This window comes from Vespula pensylvanica, chromosome 11 (assembly GCF_014466175.1).
Source record: "Vespula pensylvanica isolate Volc-1 chromosome 11, ASM1446617v1, whole genome shotgun sequence".
Lineage (NCBI taxonomy): Eukaryota > Metazoa > Arthropoda > Insecta > Hymenoptera > Vespidae > Vespula > Vespula pensylvanica.
In genome coordinates this window covers 1,302,460-1,327,210 of record NC_057695.1, presented here as the reverse complement: position 1 = coordinate 1,327,210, position 24,751 = coordinate 1,302,460, and the positions used below count along the sequence as shown (strand labels likewise).

The 24,751-nt window shown below is 39.2% G+C and overlaps 2 protein-coding genes across 2 annotated transcripts in view; one reads left to right on the top strand and one right to left on the bottom strand.

Annotated features, from left to right (window-relative positions):
• Positions 1-24,751, bottom strand: part of LOC122633003 — a 172,870-nt gene that overhangs the window by 76,162 nt on the left and 71,957 nt on the right. The gene's annotated exons all lie outside the window — the stretch shown is intronic.
• Positions 12,393-15,488, top strand: LOC122632997 (opsin, blue-sensitive). Its single transcript, XM_043820386.1, has 8 exons — positions 12,393-12,502; positions 12,727-12,946; positions 13,553-13,744; positions 14,060-14,275; positions 14,381-14,511; positions 14,602-14,932; positions 15,027-15,122; positions 15,201-15,488. Exons 2-8 carry the CDS (start codon positions 12,888-12,890, stop codon positions 15,310-15,312), a joined length of 1,137 nt encoding a protein of 378 aa, XP_043676321.1. The 5' UTR covers positions 12,393-12,502; positions 12,727-12,887; the 3' UTR covers positions 15,313-15,488.

Sequence of the window (24,751 nt, the reverse complement as noted above, 5' to 3'; positions counted from 1 at the left end):
GACAGATATGCAGATTCCTCGAACGTGGATAATTTAAAGTCGAATATAGTGGAAACGAAAGAGAGAGAGAGAGAGAGAGAGAGAGAGAGAGAGAGAGAGAAAGAGAGAGAGAGAAGTGCATAATTTTCTCGTTTGCACGATATCAATGTGAAATCCGGTCAAACAGAATTGTCAGATAGTGTTAGTCGATACGCTTCGAGAATAAGTCGAGACACGAAATGGTACTCGAGAAGATAGTTATTTTTGGTTCTGACGATGTAACGGATAAATCTCAGTAGGTTAAAAAGAACTAAGAATAAAAAAATATATAAATATAATATATATGATACATATACATACATATATTTAATTTTTACTTATAAATCATGTAGCAATCGCAAGGGTTAATTTAATTTGTCGATCAACGTCGTTTCACTCTAATTAGAATAATTCGATTAATCGCGTTAATATCGAATTATCTCAATTGCAGCGAAATAGTTTCATGGATACCGTAACGATACGCGTCACCGTCGATTAAAATGGTCGAATGTAGAAGCTAATAACTCTAGAAATGTCTACTCGATTCTCGTCGATTCCATTATTTCTGAAATCAGCTATTTTAATTTGCCATGTTTAACGATCCACTCGACGTGACTGTAAAACTCGTAGATAGCGAGTAAGCTTGAGCTTTTTGTTGCGATATTAATTATTCAAGATAATTTCAACAGAGCAATTAATTTAATGAAATTACTAGTTCCGAATGCAAAATCGTTTGCTCGTTATCTTCGCTATTATCTAATATCGATCGAATATCACGCGCGTTCCGGTTGTTTGGTTTTAAGAGCGCAAATACCCGATTCGATGCTACGATTCTCCAACTCTCTTTCGTTTATTCGTTCTTACTTGATTTATTTATTTATTCTGCGATATAAAAGAAATAATGAGAAGCAAAACGTAGAAAATAGTACGAAGAAAGTTTTTCATCTTTGGTACTTTCAATGAAAATTCAATCAAGAGATATTTAAAAGTTCTTCAATAATCTAATGGGAAAGAATAGAACAGAGAGAGAGAGAGAGAGAGAGAGAGAGAGAGAGAGAGAGAGAGAGAGAGAAAGATCTATTCTAAAGATTAAATGAACCGATTAATCGATTCGGAATATTTATTTCGTTAATTATAGGAGAAATAAAATAAATAAGAAAAGGCCCTAATTGAATATCCAATCGTATAATAACGCAAAATATACTTTGCGAGGTGGATGGAGATGATAAATCGAATGAAACTTTTAACACGAGACGATACCTATATATGTCTGTGTGCGTACGTATATATACACACTTATCCAAAGAGAGAAATTCACTCTAGATAAACTTTTCGTAAAGTTATTTTAAAATCTGCAATCGCATTGGTAAACTCGAATCGAATTTACGAGTTAGGATTGAGATGCAGCGATTTTTATTATTTCTCTTTCTTTCTTTCTTTCCTTTCCTTCTTTTTTTTTCTCTTATCACGGTATAAACGATCGGGGGATGAAAGATCGAACGATTAAAAAGTTTGTAGGTAGGAAATAAAAAAGAAAACAAAACAAAAGAAGCAAAAAAGAGAAAGAAAAAAAAAATAGAAAAAAAGAATGAGAAAGAAAAAAGAAAGAAACGAAGAAATAAAGAAAGCGAGAAGATCGATAAATGGGAGAACGGTCGAATGCCGTTCAGACGGCATTTCCCTCGCGTGATCCTTTTCCGTTGCTTGACGGTTCTCGATTAAATATCGATTTAAAGGAATTTTTAATTTCCCGAAGGGCCGCAGAACGAGTGGCAGGGCTCTGTCGCGAGTTTGACGGTGTTCCCAGGTGTCAGCCATGTGTCACGATCGTTCGAACAATGCACGAGTAAAGGGCCTCTATATCAATTTCGAACGAACTGCAGTAGCAGCGTTGCACCGTGTTCCATATGCCACTCTTTCCTATTCCTACACGCTGGATCTCTCTCTTTGTGAAAACCAGGTACGACTTTACAAATTGCGATCGCCGTTGTTAACTAACTTTGTAAGCCTGGTCAACGTTATAACGAGCGGTCATTAATATCTCGAGAATAGCGGCGTTACCGGTTTAGATCGACGTTTCCGTTCATCTTTCCTTCGTTAACGACGAGCGTTAGCACGGGTCCCTTTCTCGGGAATAAATAAGCGGAATAATACTCGGTCGAACGAAGCTAAACTCTAACTATTCTATATAGAACGAAGAAGAAGAAGAGAATAAAAGATTAAAGAACCTTGGAGAAGTTACAATTAGACGAATAGAGAAAAAGAAAGAAAGAGAGAGAGAGAGAGAGAGAGAGAGAGAGAAAGAGAGAGAGAGAGAGAGAGCATAGATAAGGAGTTTCCGATGGGTACCAATTCTCTCAAGGATTCTTCTTTATCTTCCGTCAGCAAAGAAATAGGAAATAAAAAGGGAATACAGCTTTAGGATATTTTGAAAAAAAAAGGTAAAGTTATCCAAAGAAATCCAACAAGTAGAGAAGAAGAGAGAGAGAGAGAGAGAGAGAGAGAGAGAGAGAGAGAGAGAGAGAGGAAGAAAAGAAAAGATAGAGAGATATAAAGAAAAAAGGAAAGAGAAAGACAAAGAGATATGGAGGGAAAGAGAGAAAGAAAAAGAGAAAGAGAAAGAGAGAAACAAAAAAGGGGGTTTTCGAATAGCACGTTCCCGATCGTTCTCCCTTTACTTTTCCATCCCATTTCCAGTGCCGGCTCTTGTTCCTTTGCCGTGCACCAAGGAATCCGACAACGCAACGGAGACAGGAGAAAGGAAAAGGGGCAAAAGCGAGAGATAGAAGAAAAGCGTAAAGAGACGAATGGCTAGGAACGAACGAGTGTGACTGTTAGGAGGAAGAAGAAGAGTAGCTGGAGGAGGAGGAGGAGGAGGAGGAGGAGGAGGAGGAGGAGAAGGAGGAGAAGGATGAGGAGAATGAGGAGGTGGAGGTGGAGATGGTGGTAGAGGTTGAGGAGGAGAAAGAGGAGGAGAAGGAGGAGGAGGAGGAGGAGGAGGAAGAGAAGGAAGGAGAAAGAGAAGGGGAGGTGGGTGGATGGCGTATAATGGCGAGTATTACGAGCACTTAGTCACTTTTGTGCTACGGCCGCCATTGTGCCGGAACAAAAGATGGCGAATCCCCTGGAGCGATTCGACTGTCCCGCGCGCGAGGCGCACAGTAGTCGTCGGTGCTCGAATAACCATGAGACTAGAAGGGCAAAATTAAGCCGAGCGTGCTCGGTCTCGGTCTCGTACGCCTGCGCCACTGGCACACGCCTTCTTCCGATACGCGTTTCTCTCTGCACATCCTCTCTGTACCGGTATTTCCTTTGTTATTTCTCTTTCTATTCCTCTTTCTTTCTTTCTTTCTTTCTTTCTTCTTTTTTTACTCGTTTCTTTTTCTTGTCTTCTTTTTTCCTCTTTTTTTTTTTTTTTCCTTTACAATTTGGAGCTTTTTCGGCACACTCCCGTTTCTTTCCCTCGCGCATCATCCGACACATCGCGACAAACGCAAAAGCAACATAACTTGCTTCCAAGTACCAGCAACGACATCCCCTCCAATGTCATCGGCTTTGTCTCCGCGCAACGACCACCGTGACTCAGACGACCGCCTGAGTAGCCTTTCTTCTCGGTTTCCCTCAAGGGCACCAGGCGCTACTTGCTGCCCTTTTCTTCGACTCTATCACGCTCGTCGACTTTGTCTTCCTCGTAGCGCCTTCTTCCTGAAATTACAAGTCTCCTACCGATATTCTTTCTTTCCTAGAATACCGTCAGACTACTCTCTCTCTCTCTCTCTCTCTCTCTCTCTCTCTCTCTCTCTCTCTCTATCTATCTACCTCTCTGTACCGCTGGATTATCGAAGCTTATCAGAGGGTTGGAAGATGTTGCTCGCTTTTGTATACCTCGAGCCCTTTGTGCTTTCCACCGTACCACCACTCCGGGATGTTCATTTGTCAAGTTTCTCTCTCTCTTATACGATGCGCGTTGACTCGTCGTCGGTGGTACGTAGAACGACGTGCCTTTCAACTCCAGGAATCCCTACGAAAAATTGCATTTTCGCGATGCTCGGTTTGGTAATGAAAACGTCGTCTTAGAAAATGGGACTTTTGCGACGGTACGTCTACGAATAATTTTCACTTTCTTTGACGACTAAGTATATTTCGAAAGTAGAGAAGGAAAAAGAATATATATATATATATATATGTGTGTGTGTGTGTGTGTAAGCATGTGGAAAGTAAAACGGTCTGTGAAAAAAGAAGTAGAATCGTTGGGCTGCCTCGACGGGTATTCAGTCGCGAGTTCTTTCATCTTCAACATCAAAAGACAATGCCCCCAAAATTATGCAAAATTTTTTCGAAGAATTTCGCGAAATCGACGTTACGCGTTTTCTTTGTATTCGCGAGCTATGTAACGGTATCTGCAGAGTCGAGCAACGACGGAGGATAAGAGTAAAGAAGGTGAAAAGGGATGAAAAGTTATTTCAGTCACGATTCTCGCCCGTCTTCGATGTTTCCCATTTTAGATATATATTCTTCTTCGTTTTATCATTTTACATTTCCCTTTTCTGAGGAGAAAAAAAAAAGAAAAAAAGAAGAGAAAACAAAAAAGAAAGAAAGAAAGAAAGAAAGAAAGAAAGAAAGAAAGAAAGAAACGAAAAAAGGAAGAGATAAAGCGATACCCATGTGAAATAATAATTTATTATTTTCTTTTTTTTTTCTCTCTTTTTTGTGTGCTTCCTTTCGTTTTTTTTTTCTTTTTATTCTTTTTTTTTTTTAGAGCATGGGGGAAGAAGATCGTTCGACGAAACGTTAACAAACGTTAAGAGCATTACGTTCGTACCAGTAATTCACCTGAAATTCGTATGTCCGGATGTAACACGCTCGATAGGCAAAGTGTGCGCAGATTGAATGATCGGCCGTATTACCGATCAAGATCGGCTGTCTGTACCTACTCTATTTCGATTCCTGAATCAAAGTCGACTGATTAAGCCCTTCAGAGCCTACTAGGCGTTTCATTTGCATCATGCCACACAGGTATCATCCCTTTGTACGCCTTTGAATAGTCAACGGGAAGTGAAATCTGTCCGACCAAGACCTTCCGTAACTACTCTGAAACGTACACATCAGTTTACCTCTCTTCTCTTAACGGGCAAACTTACGCCGCAGATACACGTATATCAAAGATTTCCGATTCGTTGTCATTAACATAAACAATAGCATTGAAAACCGTATTAAAAAGCATTTCGTTTCCAATTATTCTTTATTACCTATCGTACATTTCATTTCTATCGATCTTCCCACATCTTCTTTTCCATTTGGTGAATCCGCATAGACGTTAGAATACAACAACAAGAAATATTTTATATGGATGGAAAAGGAAATCGAATTGAAAGAAATCTACGAAATGAGATTATCCATTGGTCCTTGTTCACATTTTCCTCGATAGATCGTAGAACAATGGACAAAGGAAACATCATTGAGGTAGAAGAGCCACTTGATTCACCTCGAGAAAGCACGCTATATTGAACGGGAATAGGACGTTTGCTTCGGAAATAGAGAGAGAGAGAGAGAGAGAGACAGACAGATAGACAGACAGACAGACAGAGAGAGAAAGGAGTAGAGTCCACCAGTGGCGTTTTATGGTTCTAGAAACAAACCTTACGACATTACGACCGCCATACGTGTTCTCCTGCGTTGATTCTTCTCTCTCTCTCTCTCTCTCTTTCTCTTTGTCTCTCTTACTATGTCTCCCTCGTTCGCGTGCTCTTTCAAGCCTGGCCGAACAGAAGTACGATAATGCCGTTTATCCGGGCGTGAGAAGTCGAATTGGTGGAGAAGTAGGGGAGGTCGAGGATCAGCCAGGCAATTGGTGCAGTCTACGTAACATAACGTTGGCTCGCTCGCACAGCTGTTGGAAATTGCGGGTTCTAACAATCGCTTCTGCTTACCTGCCAGAGACCGCACTCTGTAACCACATACACACATATACAGAGACGCACGCGCGCAACCCTACAATGCATTGTGCGTATTGACCGACGTTGGTTCATGAACGAAGCGAGCTTTCTTTCGTCGTGAAATACGAAAGAAAAATGTTCTATGCGATAATGATCAACTCGTGAAATCGAGTCGAACTCGAGATCCCTTTAAGGTAGTAGGAAAAACGAGATACTTTCTATATCGCAGCTTGCAATTTCGACGAGTCTCGTTTATTGTATTTCCTTTCAATCGAAATCAAATTCTATTTCTACCGATTCTCCAACGAAATATTATATTTTGATATAAAATATAGTTTGCCTGCTTTCTTCCCTTCTTTCTATCTTTCTTTATCTTTTTTCTCTTTTGTAATTTGTTCTCTCTCTCTCTCTCTCTCTCTCTCTTTTTTGCTTGCCAGTACAGTATCGATGAATACTTTCTCTTTTCTTCCTGTTCCTTTCCTCTTTTTTTCTCTCTGCTCATTGATTTTCTCGCTCTTTCACGTCCATTCTTCTTCATTATTTCCTTTTTCTTATACCTGTTCTTCTGATTTCTTTTCTTTTTCCTTGTTTTAGCAGCGGCATATCGGAAACAAAGAGAAACGCGAATACAGTGTGAAATTGCGGGAATACGTAGGTAGGAGGAGAATTGCGTCGAATGTGCTGGCTAAATAAGAGGCCTGCGTTTCATTGTCGTGAGAAGACACAAGGGTTGCTGGTTTGTCTTTCCTTCTTTCTTTATCTTTTGTACTTTTTGCACGACCGTTAATTGCGGAATAAAAGTGCGCGACCGCTTGTGCTCTATCCTGAAGTAGGGTCGGTGGGAACGAGAAAGGAGAAATAAAAAAAAAAAAATAAAAGAAAAAAAAAGAAAGAAAAAAAAAACAAAAAGAAAAAGAAAAAAGAGAATAATGAGAACGAGAGGAGAAGAAGACCCAAGGAACAAGGGGGGTGGAATAATACGATTACTTAAGTTCATCAAAAAAGAAGTTCCTTTCAACTCGCTTCCTTGCTCGTTCGTTCGTTCGTCGACTTACGACGCGCGAATTGAATTTTTCTCAACAACTACCTACTTTGCCGCTACATTAAGTTTAACTTTGTGCACTTAAGCTCGCCTTTATTCAACATAGCCTCAAACCTTACAAGTTTATTTATAACTATATATATATATATATATATATATATATATATATATGTATATGTATATATGCATAGAGATATGTATGTATATATAAAGGAAAAGCTTGCTTCATTGTTGGATCATTTTTGTTTTCTTTGTTTCACCCATAACTTCACTACGTATTCAATGAAAACAAAAAGCGCTCGTAATACACTTTATGCACTTTTATCAAATAATATTATATTTTTAAATAAATTATCATTAATACGTATAAAATGGAAAAATACAAGTAATGTAATTGGTCCTAATAAAATATCGATTGTTTAATTTCTTTACTATCAGTTTTCTAAGTTGGAACTTAGAGAGAAATCTATAAGTAACAATTAAAATTCATTATAGCAAAACGATAAAAAGATGTAAAACGATAAAAATGAAAGAAGATATTTTTTTTTTTTTTTTTTCATGTAGAAATCATATTTAATTAATGACGCTAATACGAACAAAATAATAAACTTTTTCTGCAAGATAATAAAGTTTCTTTTTTGTTAAGTACAAACTATTCGTTGTTCACAATGTTCGTTCGGAGCGAATAGAGAAATATTTTTTTCAAGTTAGACTTCATTTTTGTTATATCGTGTGTCTTCCTTTGTTCAATCTTTCCGCTTTTTTTTTTTTTTACAGTTTATCGATAAAGTCAATTGCATTGCTTGAAATATTTGTAATTAAGGACGACAAATGAGATCAAAATTTAGGCAACTGTCCAATTTTGGCAAACCTTCCTCTTATATATAATCCCTCGTTATTCTATTACTTTCCGAAAATAAATTCTAATCATTGATCGAACAAGTCGTAGCAAAAATTATTTGAATCTATTTGAAAAAAAAAGAAAAATAAAAATAAGAAAAAAAATATGTATACATATATATATACGGAAGCTTCGATTCTCGATAAGAGAAAGCTCGTAAAGAATGGAATAGCTATAGAACTGAAAAATAAGAATGGAATGATTTGAGTAAAGGAAAACAGGGACGGTCAATGGGGAGGGAGAGAGAGAGAGAGAGAGAGAGAGAGAGAGAGAGAGAGAGAGAGAGGGAGAAAAATAGGGGTGAGAGAGACGTTGGGCGTTAGAAGATCCGCGCCCAATTTTTGGAAGAAAAATCAATCTCGATAACTCGGCCGGTTCTCGTGTTTCGCTCGTAACTTTGATATGTACATCCTTTTATCGAAGGAAAAGAGGGTTGCTTCGATGAGGTTTTATCGAAAGAAAGAGGGGAGGGAAAGAGGGATTTCATAGCAATCGGTCCATCGAAGCGAAAAGAATATATATCTCGCGAGTGCGAGTCAATGACACGATTTGAATAATCGTGATCCCTCTTGACTTGGAAAATGAGTGTCAATCTCTGGCCATACCGCACACAAAATACTCACTTCAGCTCGAATCCAAGAGTTTTAAGGAAGTAAAAGAATCGAAGGGGTGGACGAATGTTGGATGACGAAGCTACTACTACTACTACTACTACTACTACTACTATTACTACTAGCGAAGTTATCGAACAAGCAGGGTACGAGAAGTAGTAAGAGAACGAGGAGAAGGAGGAGTCGAGCGACCAATTAGCGTTAATCCTCGTTAATCCGTGTCTCTTTTTCTCTCTCTCTTTTTCTCTCCAATCTGCATTCCTTTGTTTTTTTTTCGTTCGAACCATCGTACACGACCACCATCACCATTATTATCACCAACGACGACGAGAACGACGACAACAAAGACGACGTATAGAAAAAGAACGAAGGGATTAGAAAGAATTGCTTCTGATGTAGATTCGAATGGCAGGATTCGTTTCTTTATAACACTCCTATCCGTAGCCGACGATCCTTCCATCGAAATGACGATGGTGATAATAGCTCGACGATGCCAACATCGAAACTCTGTTCTTCCCTACTCATATTCCTCTTGTACGAACCAGAAAGGAAACTATTACGCTGATGAGAGAGGACCGAAAGAGAACCTTTTTTTTCTTCTTCTTCTTTCAAGAGTGAAATGCTCTCGGCGTGATAAAGGTCTGCCTATAAAATAGTTAAAAAATTATTATCCACTGGATGTTAAATATATAAAATCGATCTCTACGGATGTATCTTATTAATACCGTACGGTACAATATTAAATGGATTACAGATTGCTTTCAATCGTAAGAAAAAAGAAAAAAAAAAAGAAAAGAAAAGAAAAGAAAAGGAAAAAAGGAAACAAGAGGAACCACATCAATTTTCGATACTCGTTCATCTAGCATCGAACTTATCGAAAATTTATTATTGATGCCACTTTATCAAGTAACTCGATTTCTCTCGATATAATTTTACGTTCAACCGATCACAATCGTTTCTCTCTCCTCGACTTTTGAATATGTCATACTTGTGCTTTTCGTAATGTCATCGGAGTTGAGAGTAGCTTTCCGAGTCGTTTGAAATGGCTCTGATACAATGTCCAATACCTGCTTAACGGGGTAGGAAACAGCGAGGATTCTTCCGTCGAGTAGTGCATTACCTAACGAGTATCGTACAGACAGAGAGAGAAAGAGAGAGAGAGAGAGAGGAAGAGAAAGAGAGAAAGGGAGAGTGCCGTCCAATCGAATGCCTTTCTCCATTGCCGTTTGCCAGCCAGCTTGAAACCTAGAGTACGATCGATCATTATTTATATCGGACAGCGCCCAGGATACCATGATGGTCGTTGCTTCGGTAAAAGCACACGGGAAACAAAGGAAAAAGTGAGCATGCCGCGAAAAGAGCTAGCATTCTCTCTCTCTCTTTTTTCTCTATCTCTCTCTCTTTCTCTTTCTCTCTCTCTCTCGTAGTCGTAGAGGTATTCGCAGAGGTATTTGCAAGAGCTCGATTTTACTATGAATATCTTTTGAGATACGAAACGACAAATAACAACGATGACGACGACGACGACGACGACGACGACGAGTTCGAAGAGATTGGAAAAAGGAAAATTAAAGATCAATTAAATTCAAAGACTTTTTATCGAAAATGAATAAGAAAAAAAAAAAAAAAGGATAACGTTCGTTTAAATGGAAATAAAATCTAAACCTTGCGAGAGTAATATCTATCCGTTTATTATTTTTTGTTTGCTGACAGATATGAAATATAATAAATACCGATTTTGATATGTAAATGAGATAATAAGAGAGAGAGAGAGAGAGAGAGAGAGAGAGAGAGAGAGAGAGAGAGATCGAAAGAGATTGAGAGAGAAAAATGAGAGGGAGAGAAAGGGGAGAAAAATTTTTAATCCCTGGTTACATTTCCGACGCGATCACGAATCAACCGGAACTGTTTCATTGTACGTCATTCAAGCTTCCCAACTAAATTTCCACCGTGTGAACAACACCAGCGTGGCCCGATGAGTCGTGAAAATTACACGTACGGACAAAGCTCGTAAATATATCTGTTGAATCGTGAAAAACTCAGCCGCCCTACCAGCTATTACGCGCGCTATGAAAATCCCTGTCCCTTTTCACGGTTGTTTTCTACTTCCCCGTACTCTCCGTTCCCTTTTCCTCTTTCCGTGGTCATTTCTCCGACCAGGATCACTGTACAAAAAACACGAAACTGTATCTTGCTACGCGGGAGAGAAGGAAAACGAGATGGAGATAAAGAGAGAAAGAGAGAAAAAGAGATAAAAAGAGAGAGAGAGAGAGAGAGAGAGAGAGAGATTTTAACGTTCTCTCAACCGAGTCCACAGTAGCACTCCATCGAGCCATCGGCGGGAGTACGAGCAGAGCGGACGACCTGGTGCTCGTAAATCAGTGGAATTTCGCGGCCACCCCACAGACAATTTTATGATTTAACTCAGTGGACGAGGGAAGGCTGCGGTTGTTCCGTGAGCTCGAATACACGTACGCACGATGCACCCTATGCAGCTAGTGTATGTACTGCGCGCGTGTGTATGTGTGTGTGGGGTGTATGTGTGTATATATATATATATATATATATATATATATATATATATATATATATATATATATATATATATATTCTTTTTGTATCAGATGAATTTCTAGGCTCGTTCAAATGAATCCATACAAAAAGCAAATACCACCTACTACACGCTCACTTCTCATCCTTTCTCTCTTTTTCTTCTTCTTCTTCTTCTTCTTTTTTTCTTCTCTTTTTTTTTTTCAAACGATGACATCGTTACGAGTTGGAAACACCAAACTGATCTCATTCTCTTCCACGATTAACGCCTACTCCCGATCAGTAAGCGTATGCGTTGGAGAGATTAATAGGTAGGACGATTTGTTAGCTCCGTTCCACCGTTGTTCACTTCAGCTGGAGTGAGAAAGTGAGACTGAGAGAGGGAGAGACAGAGAGACAGAGAGAAACTGATGTAGAAACCAATGGCCACGATTATTCTCTACTCGGTCCTTGTGTTCTTTCACTGTAACACATGTGTTACCCCTTTTAAATAAATCCACGATTTGAAATATCGTTCTCTTTTTATTTTTCACTCTTCCTGTCCTTCTTCTTCTTCTTCTTCTTCTTCTTCTTCATTTTCCAACGACAGTATGTAAGTACTTAACGAGTAACTCTCGACCGACAACGTTATCTCCAGCAAAAGTAATCGGTAATGCATTAAAGAAAGTACGAGTAATAAAGGCTAGATTTGAAATCAAGTTGCGTGACCGACTGGCCTCGGTTTAACAAAAGGTTTCTCGCATTTCTAAATCGAATTAAATTCTCAACCGACACGCCATACTCGATCTCCATACCGTGACTATGAAAGGAGAAGAGCTTATTTGCGACGTCAGATCAATCTCGTTCTACGAATGATGCTGATATTATTCTGAGATCTTTACAAAAGTATATGCTCTTTCGATAAAGAGAAATAACACTTTTCTTTTCTTTTCTTTTCTTTTCTTTTCTTTTCTTTTCTTTTTTTCTCTTCCTTTTCGATAATACTTATTTATCATTTATCTTTCTCGATATATAAAATAAAATGAATGTTTCAACGGACTCTCATCGTTTTCTTTCCTTTCTACGTAGACGCGTGTAAATTATAAAAATAAGAAGATTCGATTTCGATTTCGATCACCTTGACTGAGGATTAAAAGAACGTCACGAAAGGACATATCTTCTCTCATAGGGAAACAAGGTAGAAGTACTAGAGTCAAGTTCGCGTGACTACACGAACTCGAGGATAGAAAAAGGTTTCTTAGATTCGTAAATCGAATTAAGCTATCAAACGGCACGACAGCCCCGATCACCACGATCGGTTTGATATAAAAGAGCGCACTAACTTTGGTACGGGTCAAGTGAGTTGCGGAACGTGCTGTCAACTTATCGCACCGCGTCTCACTTCAATTCAGATTCGAACGGACGTAGACACAAAGTAGAAGTTTATTTTACATCCTAACTTGACGTAAGCAAAACAAAAAAAAAAAAGAAAAGAAAAGAAATTACATTCGATCCCACGAAACGTTCGTTTCTCTTTCCTTCTTTATTTTTTTTTCTCTTTCTCGAGCGTAGGAGAGGATAAAAAAAATAGAAAAAAAAAAAAATCGAAATAATAATTTTGGAAAGTGGGAGACGTAAAAAAATCGTTCGTTAAAATCTCACAGTTGGTTTCTTCATTCTCCACGACAGATATCTATTCAAGGTCCTAAGGGTTGAAACCTTTCGGACGTGGATAGGACGCGTCAAGACGACGACTAAAACTCTTCTTCGCTCAGACATCTCGTTTATCTTGGAAGATCCGTTTTAACGATTCGTCAGTCTACCAACCGACGACACAGCCTTGAAGAAAGATGCTGCTGCAAAACTATACCTTCGAGAATGGCCCTCAGCCTTTTGTCGGCGGAATGGGGTAGGTAAAATGCAACTCCTTCTTTTTCTTTCTTTTTTTCTTGCTTTCTTTTTTTCTTTCTTCTTTTTCCTTCATAATCATTCGACATTGTTCCGAGGATGAAAGGAGAGAAATAATCCGACGAAGTAGACACAGGGAGCTTTCGTGCGTACACGAATCCCTTTCTCTCTCTCTCTCTCTCTCTCTCTCTCTCTCTCTCTCTCTCTCTCTCTCTTCATTCACTATTGTAGGACTATGGCTCAGGGATAATGATCGCGCGGAACGGAAAAGAGCTTAGAAATATTTAAAAATGAAATTAATACGATTAATAATCGAGGAATAATCGACGAGCAAATTATTACAAGTGGACGATCGAAAATTTTTTGAAGTATTAGTCACATTCAAAAACGTTACCTCGATCTTCTTCCTTCCATTAGCAACCTTTTACGAAGGTAATAGTAGTCGGTAGGAAGATCGATGAAAGCTCGGAAATGTCGAAAAGAAAAAGGAGTTGAAATTCGCGTCTATCTAACTTTAATAACGACCTGGTACTTATCGAACTTTCCTATCGCGATAAAGACGTTTTCCTTCCAATTTCGATGACTTTATATTTTCTTGTTAAATTAGAGAGGTCCAACAAATGCAAGAAAGGTTTTTGGGATGGAACGTACCACCGGAACACATGGGACTCGTACACATTCATTGGAGGGGCTACCTCGCCCCTGGAAAATACTGGCATATTGGTCTCTCGCTTATTTATTTTATGCTGTTTGTCATGTCCGTCGTTGGAAATGGATGCGTCGTATGGATATTTACCACGTATGTCGATCGTAAAATCTGAATTATTATTAACTATTATTCATATATGGTCCCTTCTTTCTTTTTTTATCTCCTTTTTTTTTGTATTTTTTTTTTTTCTTTCATCTCTCGAATAAATTCAACGAAACGTTCGACTTCTTTACGCCATCTTTACGACGCGCGCAGCAGCTCGTCGTTCGCGACGTTCGACCACCGAATCCATCGATAACTTTGTCAAAATGAACCATTACGATTGAATTTACAAAAATTAAAAGAAATGTATCGAACTATTCGATAGAATAGGAACGATTAAAACGACATTGAAACTTTTTGCAGATCGAAGGCTCTGAGGACACCCTCGAACATGTTTATCGTCAATCTGGCTATATTCGATCTAACGATGGCGTTAGAAATTCCACATTTTATAATAAATAGTTTCCTCCAACGTATTTGGGGTTGGGAAATCGGTTGTGCTATATTTGCATTTTTGGGCAGCATTTCTGGTATCGGGCAAGCAATTTCCAATGTTGCTATTGCCTACGATCGTTACAGGTATCTAATGTTTCCTACTTAACCAACACCAGATACAATGTTACTTGTCTTTTGTATATCAATGTTCGGATAACAATTCAAAGAAATTTTTCTATGATCCGCTAGAACCATATCGTGTCCGATCGATGGTAGACTAAACGGATCGCAAGCTGGATTGATCGTTGCATTTACTTGGTTCTGGGCTTTACCATTTTCAGTTTTACCGCTTATGGAGATGTGGGGAAAATATGTACCAGGTAAAACGATAATCATATCCATTGACGATTCTATCCATCATAGATATTATAATCTAAACGGAATCATATAAAAATTCCATGATATTTCAGAGGGATACCTAACTACCTGCAGTTTTGATTTTCTATCGGATAACTCGGACACGAGGGTCTTCGTAGCTTCGATCTTTCTCTGGTCCTATCTTCTACCTTTGACCCTTATCGTTTATTTCTACTCACAGTTAATTAGATCCATAAGACAACACGAGAAGATGCTTCGCGATCAGGCAAAAAAAATGAACGTGAAATCTTTGGTTTCGAATCAGGATAAAGAACGTAGCGTCGAAGTCAGAATCGCTAAGGTAGCCTTTACGATTTTCTTCCTCTTTCTTTGCGCATGGACGCCATATGCAGTTGTTGCGGTTATCGGTGCTTTTGGAAATAGGTAGGAAACTGCATACGATCATCTGTAATACTTATCGAACTTATAAATTAGAAATATTCGATTTTAATCGTTACAATTTTATTCGCTATTCCAGCGACTTGTTGACGCCTCACGTAGCCATGTTACCAGCAGTTTTCGCAAAATCGGTTTCGTGCATAGATCCATGGATTTATGCCATCAACCATCCAAGGTAATTTATTCTAATAATTTGGAAAATTCGTTATATATCGTTTATATCGATAAATATAATATTCTTTCCATCGAAAAGGTATCGTCAGGAATTACAAAAGCGATGCAAATGGATGGGAATACGAGAACCGGAACCAGTTGCAGACAATGTTTCTGCGCAAACCGAAAAACTTAAGACAGACGAAGCATAATTCTTAATGTTTTATGTACTTTATGGAAATTGAGGAAACGATGGAATGGATGATCGATCGAATCGAATCGTCAATCCACCACCGATCCGACATCGATCTTTCGTCTCGTCTACGATTTCTTTTACTTGTCAATATATTTTGAATAGAAATTATTACCAAAATATTCTGTATAAAAATTGTTGTTTATTATTATTATTATTATTATTATTATTATTACTATTATTATTATTATTATTATTACTATATGGTAGAACGTGGCGAATGCACGCTAACCTGTGGTTTCTTATATAAATTTGAATAAAGCAAGCATCAACGGAGATATCATTTTTGTTTCCTTTTTTCTTTTAGAATTTGACGCGTCCTTCCTTATTGCGAATGAGAAAGAACGAACTCGCTTTTATCCATTGTTAATCAATATTTCAAACATTATACCGACTATCGACGAGTTTCGAGCTCGCTGAAATTTCTGGCTCTTATCAGAGATGGCAGTCGTTCGTTGCGCGATCATCTTTTTAGATAAAAACAATAAAATTACAGCGAAAACATGTTACACCGTTAACGTTATCGATTATTCGTTAGATCAAACGTTAATAATTTCTTACAACGAGGAGAAAAATCTACAGCCGATATGCATCGAAGAAAAAATTAAAATTTCACAATCATACACGGAGATAAACGTTTCATCGAAACAAACGAACTCGTGATTTATAACGATTAATAAATCATTTTTCGATCGTTGCCAGAAATAATTAAAAAAAAAAAAAAAAAAAAAGAAAGAAAAAAAAAGAATACCGAGATCGAAGAAATTTTGTAAGGCTTCATTGAAAACCGGCCAATTATCTTGACAGTGCTTGTATTACAAAATACACACGTACACGTACATCGTAAGTTAATATCGATTGCCCGGGTCTCTTCACTGCGTGGAGGTTACTGTTTGTGGAGATCCCTCGATACTTCATGCAATGCATGAGATCAAGATTGAAAGACATTGATCTAATGCGCGTTCGATTATCCTTTCAGAAAAGTTTCGTTGTACGACGTGAACTAAACGAGTCGAATTAAAAATAAAAAAAAAAAGAAAGAAAAAGAAAGAAAGAAAGAAAGGAAAAAACCAGGACGATAGCAAAAAATTATGACATCTATCTTAACATATCCGAAATAGATTCGATCTCTGGAAATAATGATTTTAAGTAGATTCCATTTGATCGAATATCCATTAACGCATTTAATTATAATGAAACAGATTTATACAAATTGATAACGACGTGACATTATCCAAATTTATATATATGAAAGGAATATCCCTAAAATAAATAAATCAAGTAATCTTTAACGTAATCGTTCTATTAAATAGAGAAGACCAATCTATATAATTCGATAGCGAGCCGAATGAAATGCGAATCGACCAGAACGTTAATTAAGCTCTTACGAGTAATAAATTAACGATATAAAGATCGATTACGCCATTCGTAATCGAGTAGGTAGACGTATCATTCATTTTATCTATGTATTCAAATAGTAGATACATATATAGATATATATATCTATTACTCGATAAATTTCTAGCGGAAAGTTCTTAACAATTAGCCGAACTGAATCGTACACCCTTTTCAAACAGGACAGACAACAGGGAATGAAAAGTTACGCTTGATTACATCCTACCGCTCCTCTCCTCGTCGTTCTCGCCACCGTCCGCTCGGGTTACATTTGCGTTTATACTAATCTCTCGTTTCGTATCATTCTTCAGGATTGCTCTGGAGACGAGGAGTCGACGGAGCGAAAGTAATGAATAACGTGAGACAGCGGGCAAACTTACCGTCCAACTTTCCCCCAAGCAAGAAACATTGCTTCATGAATACATATACAAGAGAGTGACTCAGTCTCTCGAAGTATATATAACTGTTGAAGTAAAGGAAAAAGAAGTTTTAAAAAGCGGACAAACGGACCAGAGAATGATAGGACATCTTCCTAAATCCAAGAAAAATATTTTTTTCTCCCCCTTGTTTTTTCTTCTTTTCGCGAGTGAAGGAGACTCGAAAGAGAAATATAAAATGTATGAATTTGTCTCAACGTCCGTTCGAAAGTTAACAGACTAATAATTCCCTATTTATGAAATAATCGTTGATAATATAGAATACTCGGGTAGAGATTGATGGAAGAGGGTCGTTGAACCATTGAAAGATGGGAGTTTCAATAAGTCCCGAATCTCATCGTACTTACAGAGAGGACCGAGAGGATCGAGATAGAAAGAGACTACGACGATAGACCCGAATGCTATTCCTCGTACTTGTCCTTTTTTCTTTTAAAGGGGAGTGGGTATTCAGCTTACGTACAATCAAAGTTTTCTGCGTTGGGTCCATAGTTGGCATGGTATGGCATGGCGTGAAAGAAAGAACGGAAAGAACAGATAGGGATGAAAGAAAGAGAGAGAGAGAAAGGGGGGGTGGAAAAGAGAGCTAATGTCGCGACGCGAAGTAGAGAAAGAGAAGAAAAGAGTCTGAAGAAGAAGAGGTGGTGGAAGAGGGTGAAGGTTTCGGTTTGGCACGAGAAGGGGAGTCCGGAGTCGAGGAAATCCTTGATTAGATGTTCGCGTCAAAGGAACTCTTCGATTTCTTGGAGTCAAGGGAGGAAGTGGAGAAGACGAAGAGAAGAAGACGAAGAAGAAGGAAAAGAAAAAAAGTAAGAGGGAAGCTAAGAGATATGAAGGTGGAAAAAGAAAGAGAGAGAGAGAGAGAAAGAGATGGGAAGAAGAGAAAACGAGCCAACGAACTCGCGGACCGAATTAAAAATAGAGCCGAGTTGCGAACATCGAAGGATCGATTGTCCTGCCAGGAAAAATAGAAGAGAAAAAAAAAGGTATAAGGAAAATGGAGTCGGGGACGACCGAAAAGACGGCCGCGCCTTCTTCGAGAGGTGCAAGGAGAAGAAGAAATCGTCTGGCTTCGTTCAAGATACATCCCGTTTGCCGAGGTCGCACCGAGCGACGGCTAGTTATAGATGTTGAAAATTCAATTACGTTGGATTTATGGCCGCCGGGTCCGGGCATATTTATTATCGTCGGTATTCCCTCCCCACCCACCAACTCACTCCCTCCTCTCCTCCTCATCCACCTCCACCGCCATCGCCACTTTTCCTCAGCTTTCTGAGATGCTCCTCTTCCTGCTTTTTGCCTCCTCCTCCTCCTCCTTCCAACCCCCTCTTCTCTCGTCTCGCATATATATATATATATATATATCCGTTCGAGTATTTCTTTCTTGTCAATCGACGAACCCACGCTTGTTTTACGTCTGAGAAAAATAAAATTTATACGGTGCACGATCGTATAGATAAAAATTAGAATTTCCCAGCGCGCAAATGTGAATTGATAAAGAAATTTCCGAGGGAATAGAATGTAAAGAACGCGTGGTTAATAAAGATAAAATTAGAATTTCTTCGAAAAGCGTTTTTTTTTTTCTTGTTTTGTTTTGACGTTAAGGCGAACGTATTGAAATTCTATCGACGAAGAGATCCAAAGGATGGTGAGATAAGATGCAGAAAATAATTAATAGTTTTTGAAAAATAATAGAGAAAGAAAGAGAGAAGGAAGGAGTTACGATCGAGTAGTTAGGAAGGGACCGATTCAACGTTTGCTTCCATTAACGAGTATAACGGCTTTCTAGTAGTGCACCCTGGCCATACCAAAGTCAAAGTTGTAACCAGTTGTGTCGCGGTAGACCGAATAGCCGTGGTCTACTTTGTCCGGATAGGAACTGACTGGTTCTACTACTGCGTAAGAGTAGACTTCGATATTGGTGGAAACGCTATGAGATCGGATCTCGGTTGCTTATGGTTACTAGTTACGCGCAACGGGGAGTTAGGGATGGGGACTGAGGGGCTGAAGGTGGAATAGGGGGGAGGACCCTCGTAAAATTGATTTTCTCTTGCAACAATGCGCGCGAGCGAACCCAGTGTCAAAGTGTGTTTCGTCGTCGATGGTAAACTTTTCCAACTCCTTCCGCAACACGTCGACACGAAAACGGATCCATTAAATTTCAATAAGCGTCGTTGTCGTCGTCCTCGTCCTCATCCTCGTCGTCGTAGTCGAGCAACGAACTTACTCGTTCTAGATCTGATCTGATCGCATTAGTCTTCGTTTGTACTCGAACGTGAATGCTGTTTGATGTATTCGGTGTGTGTTTCAACTAATAAACAGCTGGTAGCTAGCTCGACCATTTTTTACAATTATATATCCTTTTTGCCATTGTAAAAATTATTCTCAATGAAGATAGAAGAAATGTTGGGAATATGGGAAAGGGAAGAAGAAAGATTGAAAAGAAAAGAAAATAAGAAAGAAGAAAAAGACTAAAAGAGAAAGAGAGAAAGATGAAAAAAAAAGAAACAAAAAAAAAAAAATAATTTTATATGTCTATTAGAGGCACGATCCTTCCTTCTGTAATAGGATTTTTCTTCTTTTGTCGAGGGATCAGAAGGAGGCTTTCCAGGGAAGAAGAATTCACCGTACATCCTTTCCTCTCTCGTCGATGAATCCTCGTCTCCTTTGGGATATTTGCGGGAAGTAGGTGTGTATTTCGAAGATACACGATATATCCTTCAACTCGAAAATTAGAAGGTAAAGCAGCTTGACTCGCAATATTTCATTTTTCTCTTGTTTATTTTTCCTGTCTCTCTCTCTCTCTCTCTCTTTCTTCTCTTTTCATTTTTTTTTTTTTTTTATGCAGAACCTTATCTTCAAACTCGTCCTGACAGGGAAGCACATCAGCATGGTGGACTTTATCTTTCTCAATAGAGCCATCTTAATCCGTGGTAGTTAAACGCGCAGTAATAAACTTTCCACGATGCTCATTAAGCCGGATTTTATGTTCTTTTTATTCGGCCGAGTAGGATGTATATTAACGGTAGCAATAAATATCGGCCTTATCGGTGACGTTTCACCACCTTGTTAACGCGTATTGATCTTCTGGAAAAGGTAGAAAAGAGGGAGGTATAGTAGCACGAAGTAAAGGTGCACGAGCATTTGATAAATAACGTTATTTCGCAAAGTCTCCATAGTAAGAACGACGAGCGTACGATGCACTTTTTTTCGGGAGGAAAATTTACCCAATGGAATAGATTTTTTGTTTCCGTATATTTACAAAAAACAAAAAAGAACAAAATTATATATGAATAAATGTGTGTGTGTGTGTGTGGGTATGTGTGTGTATGTATCAATTTCTATCGGTGATGTATAATTACGTTTCAAAGTGCATCTCCGTCTAAATAACGATTTTTATTTATCGACGCCGACGGCACGACAGGAAAATGCTGAGAAAATGCATTTACGAGGATAAAACGGGCGTAAAATTAACGAGGCCGCGAACGAAATAAATTAGGATGGCCGGTGAACAATTTAAAGTGCTTGTCGCACTCGACGGTTATTAATGACAGTAATTAACTTATTTATATATCTACGATATCGGTAGAACTTGACGCGAATAAGGAACGCATTGTCACGGCTGTCTATCCACCGGATGCAGGACGATCAAATAATTTTGTGTCTGGCTTTGAAAGCCCCACAAGCGAACGGATCGTTTCATCGATCCATATTTCATCGGTGTCCGTCACGCTTAGAAATTTGATAAGCGAACTTTCCTCTATTTATCTCTTTCTCTTTCTCTCTTTCTCCCTCTCTCGCTCTTTCTCTCTCTTCGCAAAGACTTGAAAACTTTAGTAAACGTTATCAATAAATATCTGAGAATTTAACACGTTCATATAGATCGTAACTTTTTAATCTTTCAAAGATCAAAACTCGTCCCGTTTACGGAACTACGTCTACATCCTAGCTTCGCTCCTAACTAAACAAGATAAATAAAACAAAAACAAACGCGATTGTTAATGCCGAGGGTATTTAATTCCGTTGAATTAAATGTCCTAAAATCCGCATTTAAAATCCACTACTACTACGTGGCTAGGTCGCTGTCAAGGTTTATTAATGACCGGTAAACGACATTTAAATTTCCGCTTAAGCGTATAAATTCTTCATGATTTCCGAACGGTTTAATTCGCGAAAAAGAGAGAGGGAGAGGACAGACACACGAAGAGAGAGAGAGAGAGAGAGAGAGAGAGAAAGAGACAAAAAGAAAGAGCGAATAGCAAAGGACAGATCGTGACGCACACAAACGCACGATACACGTGCGGCAAATCGCTCGAAACGGATGTTCCGTTGCGCGAAATTTGATCGACAGCGTTGTTATCGCGTCATGCGGGAGTAATGTGATAAAATAATTGCCAGGTTTGGGTAGGAAACGCGCGATGCTTAACCGCGCGGAAACTGCGAGTTATGTTCACCGAAGGCACGCCGTTAACGTTTGCACTTGTGACCCGAAAGGTTGGCAGCGGTTAATGCTCGTTAACATTATCGATTAAATCGTTTATCACGAACGATATCACGTTCGATATTTATACTCGACCGGATTTGTAAAAGTTTTTTATACGGGGCTATCGTCGTTGTTTCGATCAAACAATTCTATACCAAAAGAAAAACTTTGTTTTCTTCTTGTTTCCAATGATATAAGAAGGACGTAAAAAGAAAAAACAAAAAAAAAAAAAAGAAGCATCTTTTAGTCGAGATGAAACGACCTCGAGAAAGCGAAATTTTTTGTTTTCAACGATCAGCACTAGCGATTACTTGCACAGGGAGATATTTAGATGGATTGGAGGGGAGGAAAAGGGACAGGGCAGTTTGCTTGCACCGTTAAGGAAACCGTAGAAAGATAGGAGAAGATGAATCGAGGGGACGCGAGAATGCGGAGTTCGTTAAATGCTTTGTAAAACGAAGTCTCGGGTGCGTCGTTCAAGCCGAAAGTCTCAGCAGCAATGCATGCAAGGCGGTAACGCTTGAGGTCGGCCTTTATAGTTCGCGCGGGAGCGATAATACCATGGCGGTTTGCTGCACGATAGAGAGAGAGAGAGAGAGAGAGAGAGAGAGAGAGAGAGAGAGAGAGAGAGAGAGAGAGAGAGAGAGAGAGAGAGAGAGAGAGAGATTGAAGAGACACGGGTGAAAGTGGAACGGTGAGAAAACCCTTCTCTACTTCACCCACTTTGAAGTCGTCCCACAATTCACGTAGAGATTCCTAAAACGAGGACGTTGCTTGTTCGCTTGTCCGAATTCCCTTTATAAACGTCATTTCCTCCCACTTATTATTTCTCATTAAATGCTACAAATTTTCTCCGTTTAATTACGAGGAATCCAACCATTCTCGCGATCAAATTCGATTATTGTGATCTAATAAAAGTCGGTAGTTACGTCGTTGTTAAATCAATATGAAATAAGACATTTTATTTTTAGAATCGTAATAATAATTCAGATTAATTGATATCTATTGCTAAAATAATTTTATTATTATTATTATTATTATTATTATTATTATTATTATTATTATTATTATTATTATTATTATTATTATTATTATTTTTATCCGATAAGAAAGGATCGTAATGTCATAGGTTAACTATCGAGAAACGATTCAACGATCGCTTCTTGATCTATCGTCTGAGTTGCGTCTGTGAGAAACAGACAGGACTTATCTAGAATAAATCCTCGGTTAGTCGAACGAGGACGCGGTTATTGGGCCGTGCAATGCCGGGGAACATTGCCTCGAGAAACAAAGAGACTCTGCCCACAAAGTAGAACTAAGGGTAAGAGAGAAAGAGATAGAAAGAGAGAGAGAGAGAGAGAGAGAGAGAGAGAGAGAGAGAGAGAGACTAGTCTACGATTCGGTCTTCCGTTCCACGACGTTTGCTCTCGCAAGAGATACCAGAGCTAAACCCATTTGGAACTTAAGTCCAGTCCAGCGTGGACGAAGAGAAGGACGAAGCGTAGAGTGGTTTGGAGGGGGTTGGGAGAGGGTAGTGGGAGAATGGGTGAGTACGGGGGTGGAGAAGGGGAAAGGACACGAGCTGGCTAAGACTACGTTGCGAAGACTGCCTGGGATAGAAAGGAGCATGGAAGAAGAAGAGTTTGGTGTATATCTCTCTAGCGAATTCAAGTTGGACAATACTTGTCGGGTCGAGAACGATGAAGAGAAGAGAAGAGAAGAGAAGAGAAGAGAAGAGAAGAGAAGAGGGTACGAGTACTGGAAGGAAAGAGATGCAAACGTCGTGCTCTAGACTGAAATACTGAAGCGAGCTTAAACGCCCGTTGCCATAGAAACTAGCTTAGAGAAAGAGAGAGAGAGAGAGAGGGGGGGGAGGGAGAAAGGGAAAGAGATAGATAGATAGATAGATAGAAGAAAGAGAAAGAGAATGACTCGCGCGAGGGATCACAAAAGACACACAGAGTTCGTGTCCAGGATGCAGTCTTTTTCGAGAAGAAACACCGACTACTGTCGCTCTTATAATATCGTCGAGTTCATTTCCTCACGACATGTTAAGCTCGCGTTTAACTGTCCGGAAGTAACTCGAAATAACGATTTTCGTGGATTCAAATTGAAAATTGATATCCAACGCGGCTATCTTTCTTCCCCACGATTATTTCCGAATTCTTTTATCTAGGTTTGTCTATTACTTTTACGTCTGTCTAACGTTCGTTCTAGCTAATTCTATATTTCTCTAATTCTTCCTTCGATTTTATACGGACGCACGACTCACGTCAGAATCGAACGGAAAAATTTACGAGTAACGCTGCGAGAACCAGCTGTCTCTCTTTCTTTCACAGTAACGATCTCCTTTTTCTTTTCTTCTTTCGTTACAACGGAGAAGAACAAGAAGAAGAAGAAGAAGAAGAACAAGAAGAAGAAGTATATAAAATATCGATTAACTCACTGGAGGTGAATAGAAATTGCAAGAAAGAGGAAGGGCTCTTCCTCGAAGTTCGAACGAAGTCGCTCGATCGATTAGCTGTGAACCTTTTCAGAGAAATAGAGAGAGAGAGAGAGAGAGAGAGAGAGAGAGAGAAAGAGAGAGAGAGAAAGAGAAAGAGAGAAGGCGTTTACAGAATTAATCCGACTGCTTCCGTTTCCGATCACGTGCAAGCGAGCTCGAAGAAGAGGAGGCTTCGGGGAACGAAGGCGTACGAAGAAAATGTAAATTCGCGTAATGCCGCGAGTCAGCGAGTGCTAGCGAACGAAAAGCACATCGAGGAGACCTGGCGATCCTACTAAAAAAGAGAAACAATGTGAGCTACATTTTGGAGAGCGTTGGAAGAAGAGAGAAAGAGAGATAGGCAACGTTGAAACACGCGATCGGATAATAAATTCGTTGCTTGTGGGATAGTGCTCGCTTATGAGAGGAGAGTTGCTCGATAAAGCGGAGGTACGAACGGTCTGTCACCGAGAAACGCACGGACGTTGCCGGAAAATGAAACGCACGCGATAACGAAATTTCAGAGACAGAGGAGAAAGAGGGAGAAAGAGACGAGAGAGAGAGAGAGAGAGAGAGAGAGAGAGAGAGAGAGAGAGAGAGA